The sequence below is a fragment of the Colletotrichum graminicola genome (genome assembly GCF_000149035.1).
Source record: "Colletotrichum graminicola M1.001 genomic scaffold supercont1.24, whole genome shotgun sequence".
Lineage (NCBI taxonomy): Eukaryota > Fungi > Ascomycota > Sordariomycetes > Glomerellales > Glomerellaceae > Colletotrichum > Colletotrichum graminicola.
Window position 1 is genome coordinate 473223 of NW_007361028.1, and position 15964 is coordinate 489186.

The 15964-nt window shown below is 55.3% G+C and overlaps 4 protein-coding genes across 4 annotated transcripts; all 4 read right to left on the minus strand.

The window, feature by feature from the left end:
• Window positions 1-1776: 1776 nt before the first annotated feature.
• GLRG_06473 (uncharacterized protein) lies at window positions 1777-7013 on the minus strand (the record flags this gene model as incomplete). The annotated part of the gene is made up of 4 exons (XM_008097158.1): window positions 1777-2133; window positions 2186-6418; window positions 6484-6855; window positions 6927-7013. 4 exons carry the CDS (start codon window positions 7011-7013, stop codon window positions 1777-1779), a joined length of 5049 nt encoding a protein of 1682 aa, XP_008095349.1.
• Window positions 7014-8259: 1246 nt separating this feature from the next.
• GLRG_06474 (uncharacterized protein) lies at window positions 8260-9596 on the minus strand (the record flags this gene model as incomplete). The annotated part of the gene is made up of 4 exons (XM_008097159.1): window positions 8260-8381; window positions 8437-9158; window positions 9222-9274; window positions 9363-9596. The coding sequence occupies 4 exons, from the start codon at window positions 9594-9596 to the stop codon at window positions 8260-8262; spliced, it is 1131 nt and encodes a 376-aa protein (XP_008095350.1).
• A 510-nt stretch (window positions 9597-10106) lies between these two features.
• Window positions 10107-10957, minus strand: GLRG_06475 (uncharacterized protein; the record flags this gene model as incomplete). Its single annotated transcript, XM_008097160.1, has 2 exons — window positions 10107-10536; window positions 10590-10957. 2 exons carry the CDS (start codon window positions 10955-10957, stop codon window positions 10107-10109), a joined length of 798 nt encoding a protein of 265 aa, XP_008095351.1.
• Window positions 10958-12349: 1392 nt separating this feature from the next.
• Window positions 12350-12940, minus strand: GLRG_06476 (TPR domain-containing protein; the record flags this gene model as incomplete). The annotated part of the gene is made up of 3 exons (XM_008097161.1): window positions 12350-12527; window positions 12576-12658; window positions 12710-12940. 3 exons carry the CDS (start codon window positions 12938-12940, stop codon window positions 12350-12352), a joined length of 492 nt encoding a protein of 163 aa, XP_008095352.1.
• Between the last annotated feature and the right edge of the window lie 3024 nt (window positions 12941-15964).

A 15964-nucleotide genomic window follows, 5' to 3' on the forward strand; every position in this document is an offset into this window, starting at 1 on the left:
GGAAATCCGCGTTCCCATTCTTGATCCTGGGACGACGCTATCTGGATGTGTGCGTATATCGCCTAGCGTAGGCCATCTCGTCGAGGAGATCTCCGAGGAGGTCATCCACTGGTACCTCCGCGTCGGCACGACCCTGAGCCCGCCCGTCGACAACGCCGCCTGGTCGGCGCCGCTGCAGCTCCGGCGCGACGTCGACGCCACCCGCAGGGACATGCAGGCGACCATGGAGCGCCTCGACGGCGTCTTCTCGACGGGCGACCGCGCGGGCTGGCGCCTCTTCCGCGACCGCTTCCAGCGCCCGCCGCCGAACGAGGAAATGGAGGTCCACACCCTCCGCCGCGCGCGCGCCGAGCTCACGGCCGCCGCCGAGGCCAGGCTCGTCCACGCGCAGGCCGCCGCCGACGAGAGCGTCATCAGCGTCGCCGCCGCGCGGGGGTTGCGGCCGGGCAACGGCGGCGGGCCCAACGCCAACGACAACCCAAACGGTAACGGTGACGACGACGACGACGACGACGAGCGCGAGTGCCCCGTGTGCGGGAGCCACTTCGCCGACGACCCGGCCGCCCGCCGCCCCGTCGTCGTGTGCGCGCGCCGCCATCTCGTCTGCCGCGAGTGCACCGTCACCCACGTCCTCGCCACGGGCGCCCGCCTCCTCGAGCACGACCCGGAGAAGCTGGCCCGGTGCCCCATGTGCCGGGGCTCCATGGCCGCCTTCTACCGGGCCAACCCCGATCCGGCCGACGCGCTGCGGTCGCCCCGGGTCCCGGCCGAGGCCGCCGCTGCCCCGGTGGTGTGGTCGTGACCAGGGTGGCGAGGAGACCGACACTTCAGATGGCTGTGTCTGCGCGCGCGCGTGTGTGTGTGGGTGTGAAGGGGGAGGGCAAGCAGGTAGGTAGGTAGGTAGGTTCGAGAGATTAGCTCTCTTCTTCCTCCAGAAGCCCGCATGTGAGTGGAGTGAGTTTTTTTTTCCCTTCTTCTTCCTGTAGATATATATCCTCCTCCACTGAAAGAAGAGGGAGGGAGTGAAGAAGAAAAGTTTCAAGTTTACTCTTTTGCGTAGCACGGCGTAGCATGGCATAGCATCCCGACTGCATCGCAAGCCCGACGGTCCCTCCGTGACCTACCCCCCTACCCTGGAGCCCGTAAACTTCTAGGAGGCCCCTCGTTGTCCTTCGGATGCGACGCAGCGAATCGAAAAAGCCCGGGCCCCGACTGCCGTGGAGTCAGTTAGTCGTTTACCCGTTCAAGTGACGGAAGACGCCTTGGCCGATCAGTATTGAACATTTACCACACCGAGGGTTAACATAGTTCCTTTCCTTTTTTAAAGTTCCGGTTAGGTTCAAGGAGGATTCAATGGTTCATCAGAAAAAAATGATCAACGTTTAGTAGAAAAAGAAAAAAAAAAGGACTATCATACAGTTTTGGGTTCGAGCGACAGGCTCGACGTATCCCTGAACCAGTAACGGCGAGTTTAACTTCGTGTGTGCAGATTGAAATATAAGCACCACCTGATGATTCCCCCGCATAACAGTCGTCCGCCTGCCAAACAAGCTTATCCGTCCAGAGAGCAAAGATACGATTACAGGGAGCCCTAGTATATCTCAACGCCATCGTCCGCGTTCATAGAATTTTAGTGCCGCCGGTGCATCCGCCCGACCGACCGACCGCCTGGTTATTCATGTCACCAAAAGCAATAGACTGTGGATAATAATGAGTAGCCCGAGGCTGCCATCTTTTCGCGGGCACAACGACCCAAACATGTGCTGGCGCCCTCATCTAGAACCCAAAGCCAGTAGGCTGAGGCGCGAAGCCATTCGTCTGGCCATAAGGCACGGGAGATGGGGCACCCATGCCGCCGGGGCCGGCAGTGATCATGAGGCGGTTGCCGCCGAGGATGGGAGTGTTGGTTTCATCCTTCTCCTGCTCCTTCTCCTTGCTCTTACGAGCCTCGTTGTCGGCCTTGAGGGTTGCCAACTCCTTTGTCTGCTGGCACAACATGTTGATCATGTAGGGCATGGCGAAATCGGTGAGACCGTGGCGCCAAGAGATCTCGAGGACCAAGTCGGGGCGGATAAGATCGTAGCAGGCGTAAAGCATGCCGACGTAGCATTCGCGGCTGCCAATGTCGACGAACTGTGTCTTTGTTAGTACCATACATTGTCCAAGGCCTTGGGGATTTACTTACATAGCGGAGCAGGTCCTCCACAACATCGGTCTTGCCAGAAATGGCAGCAGTCTCAATGGCATCCTTGAAGAGCTTGTCCTGCTTGGAGAGAGCGATGGACTTCTCCCACCGCTTGTTCTTGCGGTAGATGCTCGCCGCGATCTGGCGGAAGAAGATCAAGTCGTGCTTCTCCAGACGAGAGGCAAGGTCGACGGGGTCGTAGTTGTCATAGTTCTCGACGGAGTCGCGGAGCGTCTTGTAGTCCTCCTCCTCGATCAGCAAGTCGTTGATGGCATTGTTGACCGTGCGCTTGTTTTGGCTCTGCACGTTGACGAGGAAAGGCTTGATCAGCGGCAGGTTGTCGCTCTTCTCAAACATCTTGACCACACGGTTCACGTCGATACGGGGAGTGAGCGCCTGGAGCAGGTCCGTAAGTAAGGAAGGGTGCTGCTCGAGGTAGAAGTTGATTGCGCGGTAGTAGATCTCCAGGTTGGCGACCTTGACAACGATTTCCTTGAACTGCTGGTGCTCCCAGGAGTTCTCGGGGCGCTCGATGACCGCCAGAGCGGCGTTGTCGAACTCGTCGTAGTGGTAGTAGCAGAAGACCAGCTCGGGCCAGAGGTTCGCCTCCTCGCAGGCACGGATGATCTTGGGCAGGTTCATTCTGCTCCAGAACAGCTTCAGATGCTCCATGAGACGCTCGGGGTGGTACTTGGACAGGGCGATACCGAGCTCGGTAAACATTCCCATGTGGGCACGCTCGAGGCCGAGACCCTGCTCCAACAGGCCAATAAGCTCGTCAAAGTAGCCGTTGCGCTCGTACTGCTTGACGAGGGTCTGCAGCTGCTCGGCATCCACAATGAGGTTGAGACCACAGATCTGGGCAAGACGGAACTCCTTCTTGTTAACGCAAGCCTCGTGGACCTGCTTCCAGACCTTGATGTTGTTGGCCTTGCGGGCGCACTCGACAGCAGCCTGGTACTCCTCGAGGTGGACGAGGGTGGTGGCCAGCTTGGCCCAGTTGGAGATGCTAGTGAAGAAGATCTTGGACGCCTGGAAGAGACCCTCTTCGTAAGCCTTGTCACCGGACTCCTCAATGTTGGCGACGTTGGTGCCGCGGAGGAAGTCCTCCAGCTCGCCAAGCTCGTCGAGGCGGGCATAGCAGAAGGCGAGAGCAGTGTCGATGGCGGGCTCACGCAACGTCTTTCTGGCCATGCGCAGGTACTTGACAAGGTCCTCGTCCTTGCCGGCGCGGACAGCCGTCTCGATGACCTCCTCGTAGTTCTTGGGGTCCTCGGCCTTGATGTACGACTCAATGGAGTCGCTGACACGGAGGCCGTCAAGCTGGGCCTTGGCCACCTTGCTCCACACCTCGGGCAGGTCGACCTCCTCCGCGTAAGCCTGGGCGCGGTCGATGCTCACAACATTCTCAATCAGGACGTTGACAGCGGAGGTCTTGTCGCCAGTCTTCTTAAAGATCTCGAAGGCCTCCTCGTGGAGGCCGACATCGATACAGGCAGACGCGATATCGGGAGCGCTGAAGTTGTCCAGGCGGTGGATGTAGTCCATAACCTTACCCTTGTCGGCCTTGGCAGCGGTAAACAGAAGGAGGTTCTGGAGGTTGGCGTTGTCGCTGAAGGGCGAAGGCTCCAGGACGATCTTCTCAAGCAGCTCGATAAGCTCGAGAGGGAGGTCGCAGGCAAGGAACGCGGCGACAGCCTCGGAGACCTTGGCAGGGTCGGTAGACTCTGGAACAGCGGTGGCGTTCACCTGGTCAATCACGGAGCGGCGATGGATGTTGTTCTCGCTGAGAACAAAGGTCCACAACTCGCGGTCAGCCCGCTCGAGCAGGTAGCGAGCCTGGTTGCGGTACATGCCGTTCTCGTTGGTGATGTTGACGAGCTCGAGGTCGTTCTGGCCCTTCGAGTAGGCGATGAAAGCCAGGTTGGGGTCACGCTTCTCGCAGTATTTACCAACGGTGAGAGTGTCGTACTGGTCGTTCTCCTTGAGGAACTTCTCAGGGTTGTTGTTCGAGTCGATGTAGATCTTGGCGAGCGCGTTGAAGACAGCCTGCTGCTGGTTGCCAGCGGCAAGGGTGGCCTCGAGGAAGGGCAGGAGGAGCTTGAGACGGTTACGAGTCTCGACCTCGGAGACGAGCTCATCGATAGGGATCGACGCCGGGTTGACAGTCGACAACAGGTTCTTGATTATGCTCTCGTCGCAGTCGACATCCAGAAGACCACCGATGACGGCAGGTGTCCGGCTGGGGTTGACACGCTGAACGTAGGTCTCGATGGACTGGAACTGCTGCTGCTGGTAAAGGTAGAGCACCAAGTCGTGGACAAAGTTGAAGCGGTCGCAGACGATGATGAGGGGCAGCTGCTCCTGAAGCCTGGCCTCCTTCAGGAAGTTCTTGACCTTCTCGGCATTGTAGTAGTTGCTGTCTCTGCAAATGCGCTCAACCTCGTTGAACTGGCCCATCTTGGTGGCAGCCTCGATGTACTTGAAGTGAACGTCAGGGTCCTCCGAGAGGTTGACGATGCTTCCGAGGTAGTAGAAAAGACCCTCAGCAGTCTTGTACTTCTCAAAGAGGTCGATCAGACGGACCGGGCCAAGTAAATCAGAGTACTTGGTCGCGACTTGGACCACAGCCTGGAGGTTCTGGCGGATGTTGTGCTTGATCATCGCGTCCAAACAGTCGAGGGACTGCTCAACGGACAGCTTGCCAAAGAAACCGGTCAACCAGTCAAGGTTGAAGTTGGGGGTGGCGGCAATGTTGATCACAACACGCTTGACAGCCGCGGGGTCCTCGTAGAGCTCCAGGGCCTTCTGGGCCAAGCCGGCCTGTTCGCAGAGGGTGGCAATGCGAGTCTTGTCGAAGTGGGAGAACATGTCGTTTCCAAGAATGGCATCGGCGACCTGGGGCGCATTCATCAGGTTCATCTCGAGGAGACGAGTCTGAAGGTGGCCCTGGTCAGGTCTGTTGTCTTTTAGTGCATCCAAGAGGAAGGCGGTTGCCTGCTGGATCATGCCCTGGGACTGGAAGATGTCGACGACTCTCTCGATGTCAACCAGAGAACCGCCCTCGTTGTTGGCCAAAGCCGTGGCAAACTCGGCTCCCTTCTCCGGGTTGACACGAACAATGTGCTGGAGCAGCTGGACGTAGTCGGGCTGGTAGCCTGTCTGGGTGGCGTAAGGCAGGATCTTGTCGAACTGGCCGGTTTCGGCGAGGCCGGCGACGACCTTGTGGGGGACGTTGGCCTTGATGTACATGGCGAGAGCCATGTTCAGGTCATGAGGCCGCACGAGGTCACCGAGCCTCTCCGAAGGGGTGAGCTTGTTCTCCTTCTGCCACTTCTCGAGAAGGTTGAGACGGTTCTGGGCCAGGACAGGCTGGGCCAGCTCGATGGACTCGTGCTCGTTGAGCGCGCCCTTGTCGAGAAGAAGACCAAAGTATTGCAGGACAAACGACATCTGGCCAGGCTGCTGGGGCAGCGCCTTGAACTTCTCAATCGTTTCGGCAGTTCGGAGGAACTGGCGAGGGGAGTTGGCCGCGATCTTTGCCGCCTCCATGAACTGACCGCTGTTGAACAGCTGCTCGAACTGACGAGCATAGAGATTATCAGCACCAGGGAGGCCAGCTCGTGATGCCATCTTGATAGCCATTTCGGTGTTGGCCGGGTTCTGGAGGAGGTAGGGAATGACGTTACTGTCGTCGATCGAAACGAAGAGCACTTGACCCTTGCGGTTGATGCCGACAATACCACGAGACTCGGCATCGGGAGAGGTGGTGAAGATGGTATCGCTGGAAATGCGGTTCATGAAGATGCAGGCTGCGGTCTCGAGGTCGTAGACGTGGATGAATCCGTACTTGGTGACCATGAAGATGACACCGTACTTCTGCGACACCTGCATGGCCACGGGGAAATCGCTGACAGCTTCGGGAGGGAAGAAGATGTCGACGGCCTTCTTGGGGAAGACGGGGTTTGATTCAGCGTGGTCGACCTCGACGATGTGGAGCTTCGCGCCGGTTGCCGTCCTCACGGCGAAGGTGAAGAGCTTGGTGTCGGCGGGGGCACCCTCGAGGCGCAGAGTGCCGAAGGCGGCAGCGTGGCCCTCAATTGCTTGGCTGATGCCGCGGTCCTTGGAGTACAGCTGCATGGATCCAACAACGCGACCCTGTTGCTGCGAGATGCCCACGACGACCATCCACTTGCCCTCGGCGTTGGTGCGGTAGTTGATGATTTGGCAACCCTGGTTGCTGAATATTAGCTCACGATGTTCCCGTTAGATGCGAAGAGGGCGAGAGCAGCACATACATTCAGGTTGGCGTTGCGTTTGAACACCTCGACCGGCTGAGCTTGGCTGGGGTCGTAGACGTCCCAATGGTAGACTGCTGTGTCTGTTACCAGGCCCAAGGAGGTCTCGTTGATCCACTTCCAGTACTGGACGTCCTCGTTCATGGTTGTGGACTTGAGCTTTGCCTTCTTCTCGAGGTCGAATATCTGGAGTGTTCTCGATTGCGCCTTGAGAGCGATGACTTGGCGAGTCCAGTGCATGATGGCACTGTCGGCCTTGATGGGACGCCGCGTCACATTGTTGCCGTTCTTCAGGTCGACGATGACAACTTCGGGCTGGGCAGCTTCGTTCTTCTTTTCCCGGATGCACACGTACGAGTCTGACTCGAGTGTCTGGGAGGAGACAGATTAGCGACGACGGAGAGATCTCAAGACAAGGAGCGGACGGGACAAGAATGGCTTACGCAGGAGTTGAAGCCGATGGAGGAGTCCTCAACGCCGGCAGTCTGGAGCTGGATCAGCTCCTGGAACTTGATCGGTAGTGGTGCCATGACTGGCGGTATGTGCGACAGGAAGCTTCCAGAGACGAAGTCGGGCTCCTTAGCTAAGTGGTTTCGGGTCCCAGAGTCGGATTAGCCGGCTGGTCGGGGGGGAACAGCGGGATTTCGTGGATGCGGGCGACGTGGAGTTGGTGTCGTGAGGATGTGCGGGTTCGGGAAAGGAGAAGAAGCTGGGGATAGCTTCCTTGCGACCCGAACGAATAATGCGCAGAAGGCAATTAATACAGGGAAACAAAGAACGGCAGAGGAGGAGGAAAGCGTAAATACGGGGTAGCGATGCACCTCGCAGTGATGACAATCTGGAGGGCAAGCGTTGATGATGGTTTGTTTGGGGGGGGGGGGAGGTGGGTGGGAAAGATGGGCTAGGTTAGGTAGGTCTAGGTGAATACGGGATACGTAGTGCGAAGCGAGGTGGAAAGGTTGGTCATTATTTTGGGTGTAGTACCTTACGTTGCCTCCCAGGTTTGGCCAGGTTTATTGTGCACTGGAGATTTCCTTTCCCAATTGCCTGTGGCCTGCCAGCCTGCCGCTCCGCTGTCTTCAGCCACGCGAGGTCTTCTGGGCCCGTGCACCTTCACTCTGTATCCGTACACTACTACTAGGTAGGTACCAACCACGAGAGGTCTCTCCTCGTCACGTGAATCTCATGCTGAGGTGGCCGTTTGCAGCCCCGGCAGCATGTTTGGCCGCATGCGGGTGACGTAAGCTGCACATGCCCCTTTCCCTTCCTAACCTAACCAGGCCCGCTTGTCATTCAGCTGCGGCCGGCCACGGGCCAAGCATCTCCGACACATGAATTGAATTGGGCCGTTGGAAATTGAGTCTCCATGTTAAGATATCCGAACCAACCGACGACTAATTTGCATTCTGTGATGCCGTCACATTCCTACGTCCGTCACCGCGCCGTCTTCAATCAGATAAGTTGACTCTGAAACTGCACAGAAAAAAATGCCAACGAGGGGTTTCACAACTGAGACTCAATTCCGAGCTAATCATGTAGCCGCTTTTCCCTTATCCTGTTTGCCAACGACAGTCGTCTCGACGACACTAGATATTTGGCTCATTTGTTTGACGGCCACCGTACGTCCAAACCTGTGTATGCCGCAACATCTGTTGCATCTAGCTTGCTATCGACCCTCATCCGCAGGCATCCAACTTCAACCTTGCGTGACATTGCTGCGGTGCTACAGTAGCGTTACCGGTCAAGTTGTTAATTCATGTTCGGCGTGACCATATTTCAGATTGTGAAAAGCTGCGCCTTCACCTTACCCTCTCCAGGAACGAGGGGATCACGGTAGGTGACATAGTCGACGTGCTCTGGCAACTTGTGAATCGTCTTGTTGGCCCCATCTTGCGTAGCTATGTACCAATCAGCACCTGCCCGCCGAACCGCAACTCCCAAAGCTAAACTTACCTGAAGCGATCGAGTTGAGGCGCTTGCTCTCCTCCATCGTCTTGCGCACCTGCTTTGCAACGTCGACGGCGAAACTGTCGTTGTGGTCAACCAGATGAATGTAGTGCTTGACAACCAGACGCCACTCGTCTGGGTCGGTGCCGCAAAGTTCATCGTAGGCAACGGAGCGAGAAATAGTCGCCGGCTTGGTCGACTTGGCCATCCAGCAGTGCATCCAGGGCTTCACTGCTGCCTGCGCAAATACCTTGGCAAGTTCTCGGAGGTGTTGAGGATGAGTGGCGGCGAGGTTGTAGAGCTTGCTGATGTGTACCGTCTGCAGTGCTTTGCGGTCCTCCAGCAGTAATTGCCGGACGCACAAGCAGACGGCGTGAACGAAACGATCGTGGCAGCGCAGGCCCGTATAGTCTGATAAGCGAATGGCGGTGATGAAGTCGTCAATCACGCCGTGAGCCGATCGTATCTTGGGGTCAGGGTGCTGCGGGAATGTTCCCGTCAACAGGAAGCTGATGATCAATCCAAAAGCACCAGCCTCACTGCGCTGTAGCTTGAACTCCCTTTCGGCCTGCTCCTTCCATTCCAACTCCGAGGGTTTGATCTTGAGGGCAACTTGGAAATATTCAAAGTTCTGCGCCAGAATGGCCTCGGGGATGGAGAAGCTCTGACTCCCCGTGTTGGAGATGAAGTAGATAGTGATATGGTTAGGGTTGTACGGGAACCAAGACCTTTAGGGAGCATATCAGTTGCGCCGACTTCAAGAAATATTGTCTGATGATCATGTAACTTACGCAAGCCAGGAGTAGTGACCCACGTAGGTCGCCTCCATATGTCCAGGAGCTGTCTATATTACAGGTCAGATTCAAGCTTGTCAGAGTCCCAGTAATCTTTGGGTCGATCGCAATGTGTAGAAGGAACTGACAATTGTTCACCTTAAATTCAATGGCTGTATCACTGATGTCGAAGTCGTTCTTGCCAAGGGCTAGGCGGTGGAAACCGATGCGAGCAAGATCCCTCTTCATTTCATCGCTGAGAGCTGGTTCCAGAGGACTCTGAGTACAATCGCGACCATTAGTGCTGGACTCCTCGCTGGACCGATGCATGGCGAAGCCTACCTGCGCGGAATCGATGTCCGAGTTGAGAGCTGGTGCGGCAGGTACCGACATGTTGACGTTGCGTCGTGGCGGGTATCGTGAAAGGGAGCGTTTGAGATATCGATGCAGACAGACATAGAAGGAGAAGGGTGCCTCGGGCGGTTGCGAGGTTGGAGGGAAAGGCTGCACCAGAAAAATCACACGGGACGAGAGATATGTCTAGGTAGACGGCAAAGAAGTTTTTCGTCTACGGCGGCAGGAGCCCTCGCTTGAGGGTCTTTGCAAGAAATTCTATCTGAGGCAGGTACGGTGGAGGGGTAGTTCCTCTTAGGCCACCACCCGCATCTTCTACACAGCTGCTGTCACTGTTCTCTTGACAAGAGCAGTTAGGCATAGAACTGGCTATCCAATATTAAGAGATAGCCGAGCTTGGCAGGCCTCATTGTGACGGGACAAGTGTCCGTTCCGTTCCGTACAGGCACTGGTGGCTGACTTATCAGGGTATACCTAACCTTCCGTCTTCTACTGAAAGCACTCGAATATCTCTCCGATGGGCTGGTGTCGAGTGGTCCAAGTCTCCATCTACATGAGCAATCTCCAGGCACCAAGAAGCAGAGCGGCGAAACCAGTGCATACTCCCATAAGCCACTGAAGCGTCTGAAACTTGACTTGCTCCAGCTTCTCACGCAGCGCCGCGACCTCTTGTTCAATCTTGGTCTCCGTCTCCTTGATCTTGAGCTCTTGGCCGACAGCCTCCTCACGGATGCGACCCTTCTCCAGGTTGAGATCCAAGCGTACGCTAGCCTGGGTCCGGCCGATCTCGTCGCGCAGACGGGAGCTGAGCTTCGCAATGTCGTTGCTCAGCTTCTCGTGGGACGCGCGCGTCGTGCTGGACTCGGTGCTGTCGGCGGAGAGAAGCTCGGATCGCAGCTTAGCAAAGTCGACCTTCTGGGTGTATGTGGCCTTGGCAGCGTCTTCGCGGAGGACCATGGTTCGGGTGAGATTTTGTATGCTGGACTACAGTAAGATAAAGCGGATCACGGGACCAAGGACATGCCGTATTACCTCTCCTCTATCACATCGTTGAGGACCTTCATCATGGCCTCGGCTTGCACCTCTGTGAACCCCTCGCTCTTCAGCCGCTGCACAAACTTCAAGGTATCAAAGTGGTGGTCGCGTCGTCTCGCAGGGGTCGCGTGGAACGATCTAGTCAATCCTGGGGTTTCCAGGACCGAGGCGCGCTTGGGGTTGAAGGCGGTGCTGAGACATTTTGGTGATATGTTCGAGTAGCGCAGCGCATTGGGCTGTGTGTGCATCCGTCGGCGGGAATTCGGAGTCAAGGCAGCGAGGGGTCGCAGACCTTGGGAAGCTGTTGCCGGACCAGTCCAGCTGAGTCTCGGAAGCAAGAACCTCGGGAGGCCTTCTACAGCCATTGCTGCTGGTTTGGCCATGTTGGGGAGGTTATCAGTGGGTGTTGGGGGAGGAGCAAGATTGATCAAGGAGAGATTATCCAGGGACAAGACAAGCACGGGAGATTGAGATGGCCAGCGGCAAGTGACGGCATGTCGTTGCAGGGGCCCACTTGGGCTCTCAGGTTGCCGAAGACCGGTGCAGGAACCCTCCAGTCCCGCCCCCCGCCAGGTTAATCGTTGCCTGAGGCACACGCACCAAAAAAAAAAATCTCGTTCCGACTACAAAAGTTGACCTTGGCGAAAATCCCTTTCTCTCTTTCCTCCTTCTTCTCCATTATTGAACAACGCAAAATAAACATTCATGTTCTCGTGGAAACAAAATTCGTTGAGAGGTTCGCTTCGGCTGAACCCAGGACCATCGGATACCGGGATCGAAATGGAGAAGGAAGCGAACAATCTTGGGTGCGATGCCTCTCTGCCTACTGGCAGGTGAGAGGGAGCGCAATGATTGAGCGTACATACATTCGCCCATCGTAAATTTTTGATGTGATCAGCATATATTCTTGAATGACATCCGCGGCCCTGCCTCTCTTCACATGTTTGCAGCTTAGCTGTCGGCTTGACTGGACTCCGGGTATCTACACGTACACGTGATGGAAATCTCGGATGCTGCTTCTCGGGGCCCCCAGATCCGAAGTCCGGTGTGGCCCTTGACTTGACTCAAGTGTACCGTGTCTACAGTGCTGCACCTTGGCGACGAGCTGTTGTATCCGTGAGGGCCACATTTGTTGTCAACTGAGTGGCTGTTGCTCAACACCATGGCTACGGGCAGTTCGCCGATGAAGTGAGGCTTGGGCAGGCCGTATGAGTTTATATGTCCCATCTGGCCTCACTGCACAAAGTAGAAAGAGATCGCTCCGCAGCATGAACGGACGAGGTAGCCGCGAATACAATTCCGTGCAAACTCTGCAAGGGATCTTTGCGTGTGCTCTCTATTCATCGAGGCGGGCATGATCAGAAATCTCTTCTACCGTTTTCCCACGGATTTAATGTCATTTTCATACACAAACAAGAAGGCAAGAGCAAATCTTCTCTTTGGAGGAGACTGTCATTGCTTTGCATCCGAATGACATGAAGACTTGCGATCCGTCGACGGCCCGTCGTTGGTCTTGAAAGGAACCGTTGAAATGTTACATAGGATGTCTATGTCTCTGGGGATACAAGTTCTTGCGCACCCCATCCGATAACCAGGCAGTCCTCTCTCATTCGTTCAGCAAATGATTGCCTGAAAAAGAAAAAAAAAAGTTGTCGTCCTTGCGACTATTTGATGGACCGGATAGACCACACACGCGCGTGCTATGGACAACTACCGATTCGAGTTTCGAAGCAATATGCAAGGCTCTTTATATCGGCTCACGTCTCGCGCATTCCACCCATATTAGGACAGCCAGTACCATTTGGAGTACATCTCACAGCTGTCGCGGCGCGGAAACAGGATGCTGCGATGGGGACGTCCGCAGAAGCCAGGGCAATGTCCCGGCCGCGCTTGACCATTGTCGTCTCGTCGTCGTTGCCAGCCTTACGAGACGCTCTTGCAAGTCATGGAGCACAACGTTGTGTCCGGCTGTCGGGATCGTACCCTAGGTCCTTACGATAACCGATTTCGGCCTGCTCGGCGTGGCCTTGTTCAAGTAGACGGACACCCAGCGCGGGATGGAAGGGCTGGAACGGTGGGGGCGGCTCACGCTAGGTTAGAGCGCCCTTCTGACGGACTGCCTCTCTGAGGATCTCGAAAGCTGCCTCAAAGACGACTTTTCGGTACTCGAGTTCTTCTGGCAGCATGGGCGAGCCGATTGGGGGAAGTCCTGGTCCCAGCGTGGGAAGATGGCTCGGGTGAGAGATCGGTACGGCTTCACGAGCTACTTCGAACTTGGCTTGGGCGACTTCGGCCTCCTCGCTACGGTCAAAAGCAGTCAATGCAATGTCCTTGTCATAGCAAAACATGGCTAAGATGAATACGTCCAGCTCCCAGTCTTGCTGAAGCTCAATCTCCAAGATGTCGTCCAAACGCCCCGGTAATACAATGGCATTGGAAACTGCGTCACCGCAAGTTTCGATATAATCCGCAAAGGGGCGGGTTGGTGATGCCAGGGAGCTCGGGGGTGACGACTTGCCGCAGACGGCAGACGCTCTGCCGCGCTGATGGCCGCTTCTGAGAGCCCGGTCACGATGCCGCCGTATACCTTGGTGGATTGCGTAGAGGATAGAGCCTTTCTCTTTTGAGCCGCGTCATCTGTGGCTGCTGCATCGTCGGTGGGTTCAATAAGTGATTGCAAATATGAGCAATGGCTGGATGAGCGTTGCTAGCTTCGGTTGCCAGCGCCCGTTCAACGACTCTTCTCGCCTTTGCAGAGAGGAAACCAGCAGCCTCCCGTGTATCCAGAGTACGGGCGGTATCGAATGGAATTGTAACCCCAGACAATGTAGGCACTGTGTCGTGTCTTCGGGTATGCTATTATTGACCGGGAAGTCTATACCAGAATTATGCTTCGTCCTCGGTTTGATGCAGTGATCTGCCCGAGTCATAGCTTTATCTCGCACTTCCATTTGGATCTCGGCTCTGGAAGTAAAACAATAGACTACTAGGTACGTAGAGGGTCTATCTTGGGATGGAATGTCTTAGGGGTAGGGGTCTCGGAATAGCAAAAAGAAGCCCCAAAGGTGGGGAGATTTATTTGGTCAGCCCCGCTGGCAGCATCAGGCAAGGCGGGTTTCGTGAAAATGACGATGGCAGAAACACGATGACTTGCATACCCTCCCGGACCCTGTCTTTGATCTGTAGCGCAGGCGGGCCTGGTGGGTTCTTGGCGGGACCGCCGCGCCGCCACTTCTTTGGCAACCTGTACGGATACAGATTGATACTTTTTTTATTTTTTGAATTTAAACTTTTTTCCTACTTTGTGTTTGTACGGGAATTCGAGTGGCTGTGAGTTGCATCAGTTGCCACGTGCATGCATTGACGCTGTGCCCGTTTGGCTGAACTCACAGCTGAAGCAAGCTCAAAGCTTAAAAATCAGACAAGCCAGCCAGCCAGCCAGCCAGCCAGCCAGCTCAACGGGTTTGGCAGGTTTAAAGGCAAGGATTTGCCTTGGTCGGTCGATCTGACAAGCCAGTAAGTTTTCCAGGGATTTGCACATGTCGCGCATTGTAAGCGAAGACGCCGCGAAGGCGTTCTGTCTGGATGTGTTGATACATGGATGGTAAATGGAGCATCTACTGAGGGAGGGGGCCCATTGCGAATTTGGGGAGTTTAGACGAGATAGGCATGGTCGATGATTATGCTTATATTTATTTTGGTCGGGGAGTTGACATGTAACGATAAAGATTGAGTGAGGGGAACTCACCGCTTTTCCTCCACCTCGGTTTTCCAATCGGCGGACAGCTTTCTTCCCCTCCAAGATAACGGCGCAGCATCGAATGGGTGGGAAATACGCGCGTGATGCTTGCTGAGTCGAGTAGGCACAGGTAGTTGTTGATACAGATACAACAAACACCCCACAACGCAACGGCGAACTCGATTCGTGTCGTCGTCCTCGGGCGTCAGACTAGGACTCGGGCAAGACATTGTAATTAACTGGCTTAGGTAGCTGTCACACCACGGGGATTCGTGAGACGAACTACCTACATAAAGGACGTTTATGGTGGACGATTGGACTCAGGCCAAGGCCAAACCAAGCCAGATGCAGAAGCAGGCCCGGCTCGCGTCTGCCGAGTGAGATCCGAATAGGCCATGGTATGACATGGCCAGATAGCTCCCCCCAAGCAAGCAAGGCTCGTTCGTAAGCTGTAGCTACCTACCCTTACCGTAGGTAGGTAGGTAGGTACTCTGTTGCTCTCCGCATATGCAATGCAGCATGCGTATGCGTGCATGACCTCACCTCACCCTCGTTTCCACCGCAAGTTAACACGATAAGCGCCAAGCAAGCACGACGGTTACACTAGACTAATTCGAGCGGCGAGAATAAAAGTCCGAAGCTGCCATGTTTTGCTCCGTCTCAGACCCAGACTCGGAGCGAGACACGGGCGTAAATCGACTGGAAAGGGTGATTCTTTCTTTTTGTTCCTCTTGCCGCACTACTAGGTACCTAGGTACTACGTTTCGTACACTACCGGTACTTGGATGAACTACGCTTGGCGATAGTTCAAGTTGGAGCCTCAAGCGGCTAGATTCCGATCCTTTTCATTTACCTCCCCTTGTTTCCCAGTTTCGCCAACATGACGCCATGGCTCGACTGAATCTAGTACCTAGTAGTGTACTACTATGGTATGTACGTAGACAGATGGAACTGATCTGGCATGGGGGTGTGTGTGTGTGTGTGTGTGTGGCCAGCCTCTAGTAGTAGAGTGCAGATCATGAACGGGTCAGGCGGTGAGGTGCATAACACACAGTGGGCCACCCAAGTGTGGCCGGCCGTCTGCCAACGCCGTTATTTCACTAATGACTTGCTTGCCTCCCCCCCGAAACCGACCCCCAACCTCTCCACGAAACCCCGCAGTAATTTATTTGACGTGGGACCAAAAGCGTCATTCTTCTCCCTCCTCTTCACATTCCAAACTTTCCAACCACGAAAGGAGGAAATTCCACCCCCAAAACAAAAGGGAAAATCTCGACAGACAAGAAGAGGCTCCAGTCACATTTCGACATCATGCCTCAATCAAAAAGAAAAGATCCAAACGCCTTTCCGACAAAGCAATTGGCCGTCCTTGGTACTGCCACCCTCCTCTTCCGTCTTCTTCATCCCGTCTATCCATCCATCTATCCATCCATCCATCCATCCATCCATCCACCCATACCCCTCTCGCTCGAGAGAAGAAGAAAAAGAAGAAGACGGCAGGACAGAACAGACAAAAAAAAAACACTGCCTATTCTTCACAATAAATGATATCCAGTCCAACACAGCTAACACCTCTCAACAGCAATATGTCGATTCTCAGAGCCCATCGCCTTCAACTCCATTCTGGCCTATA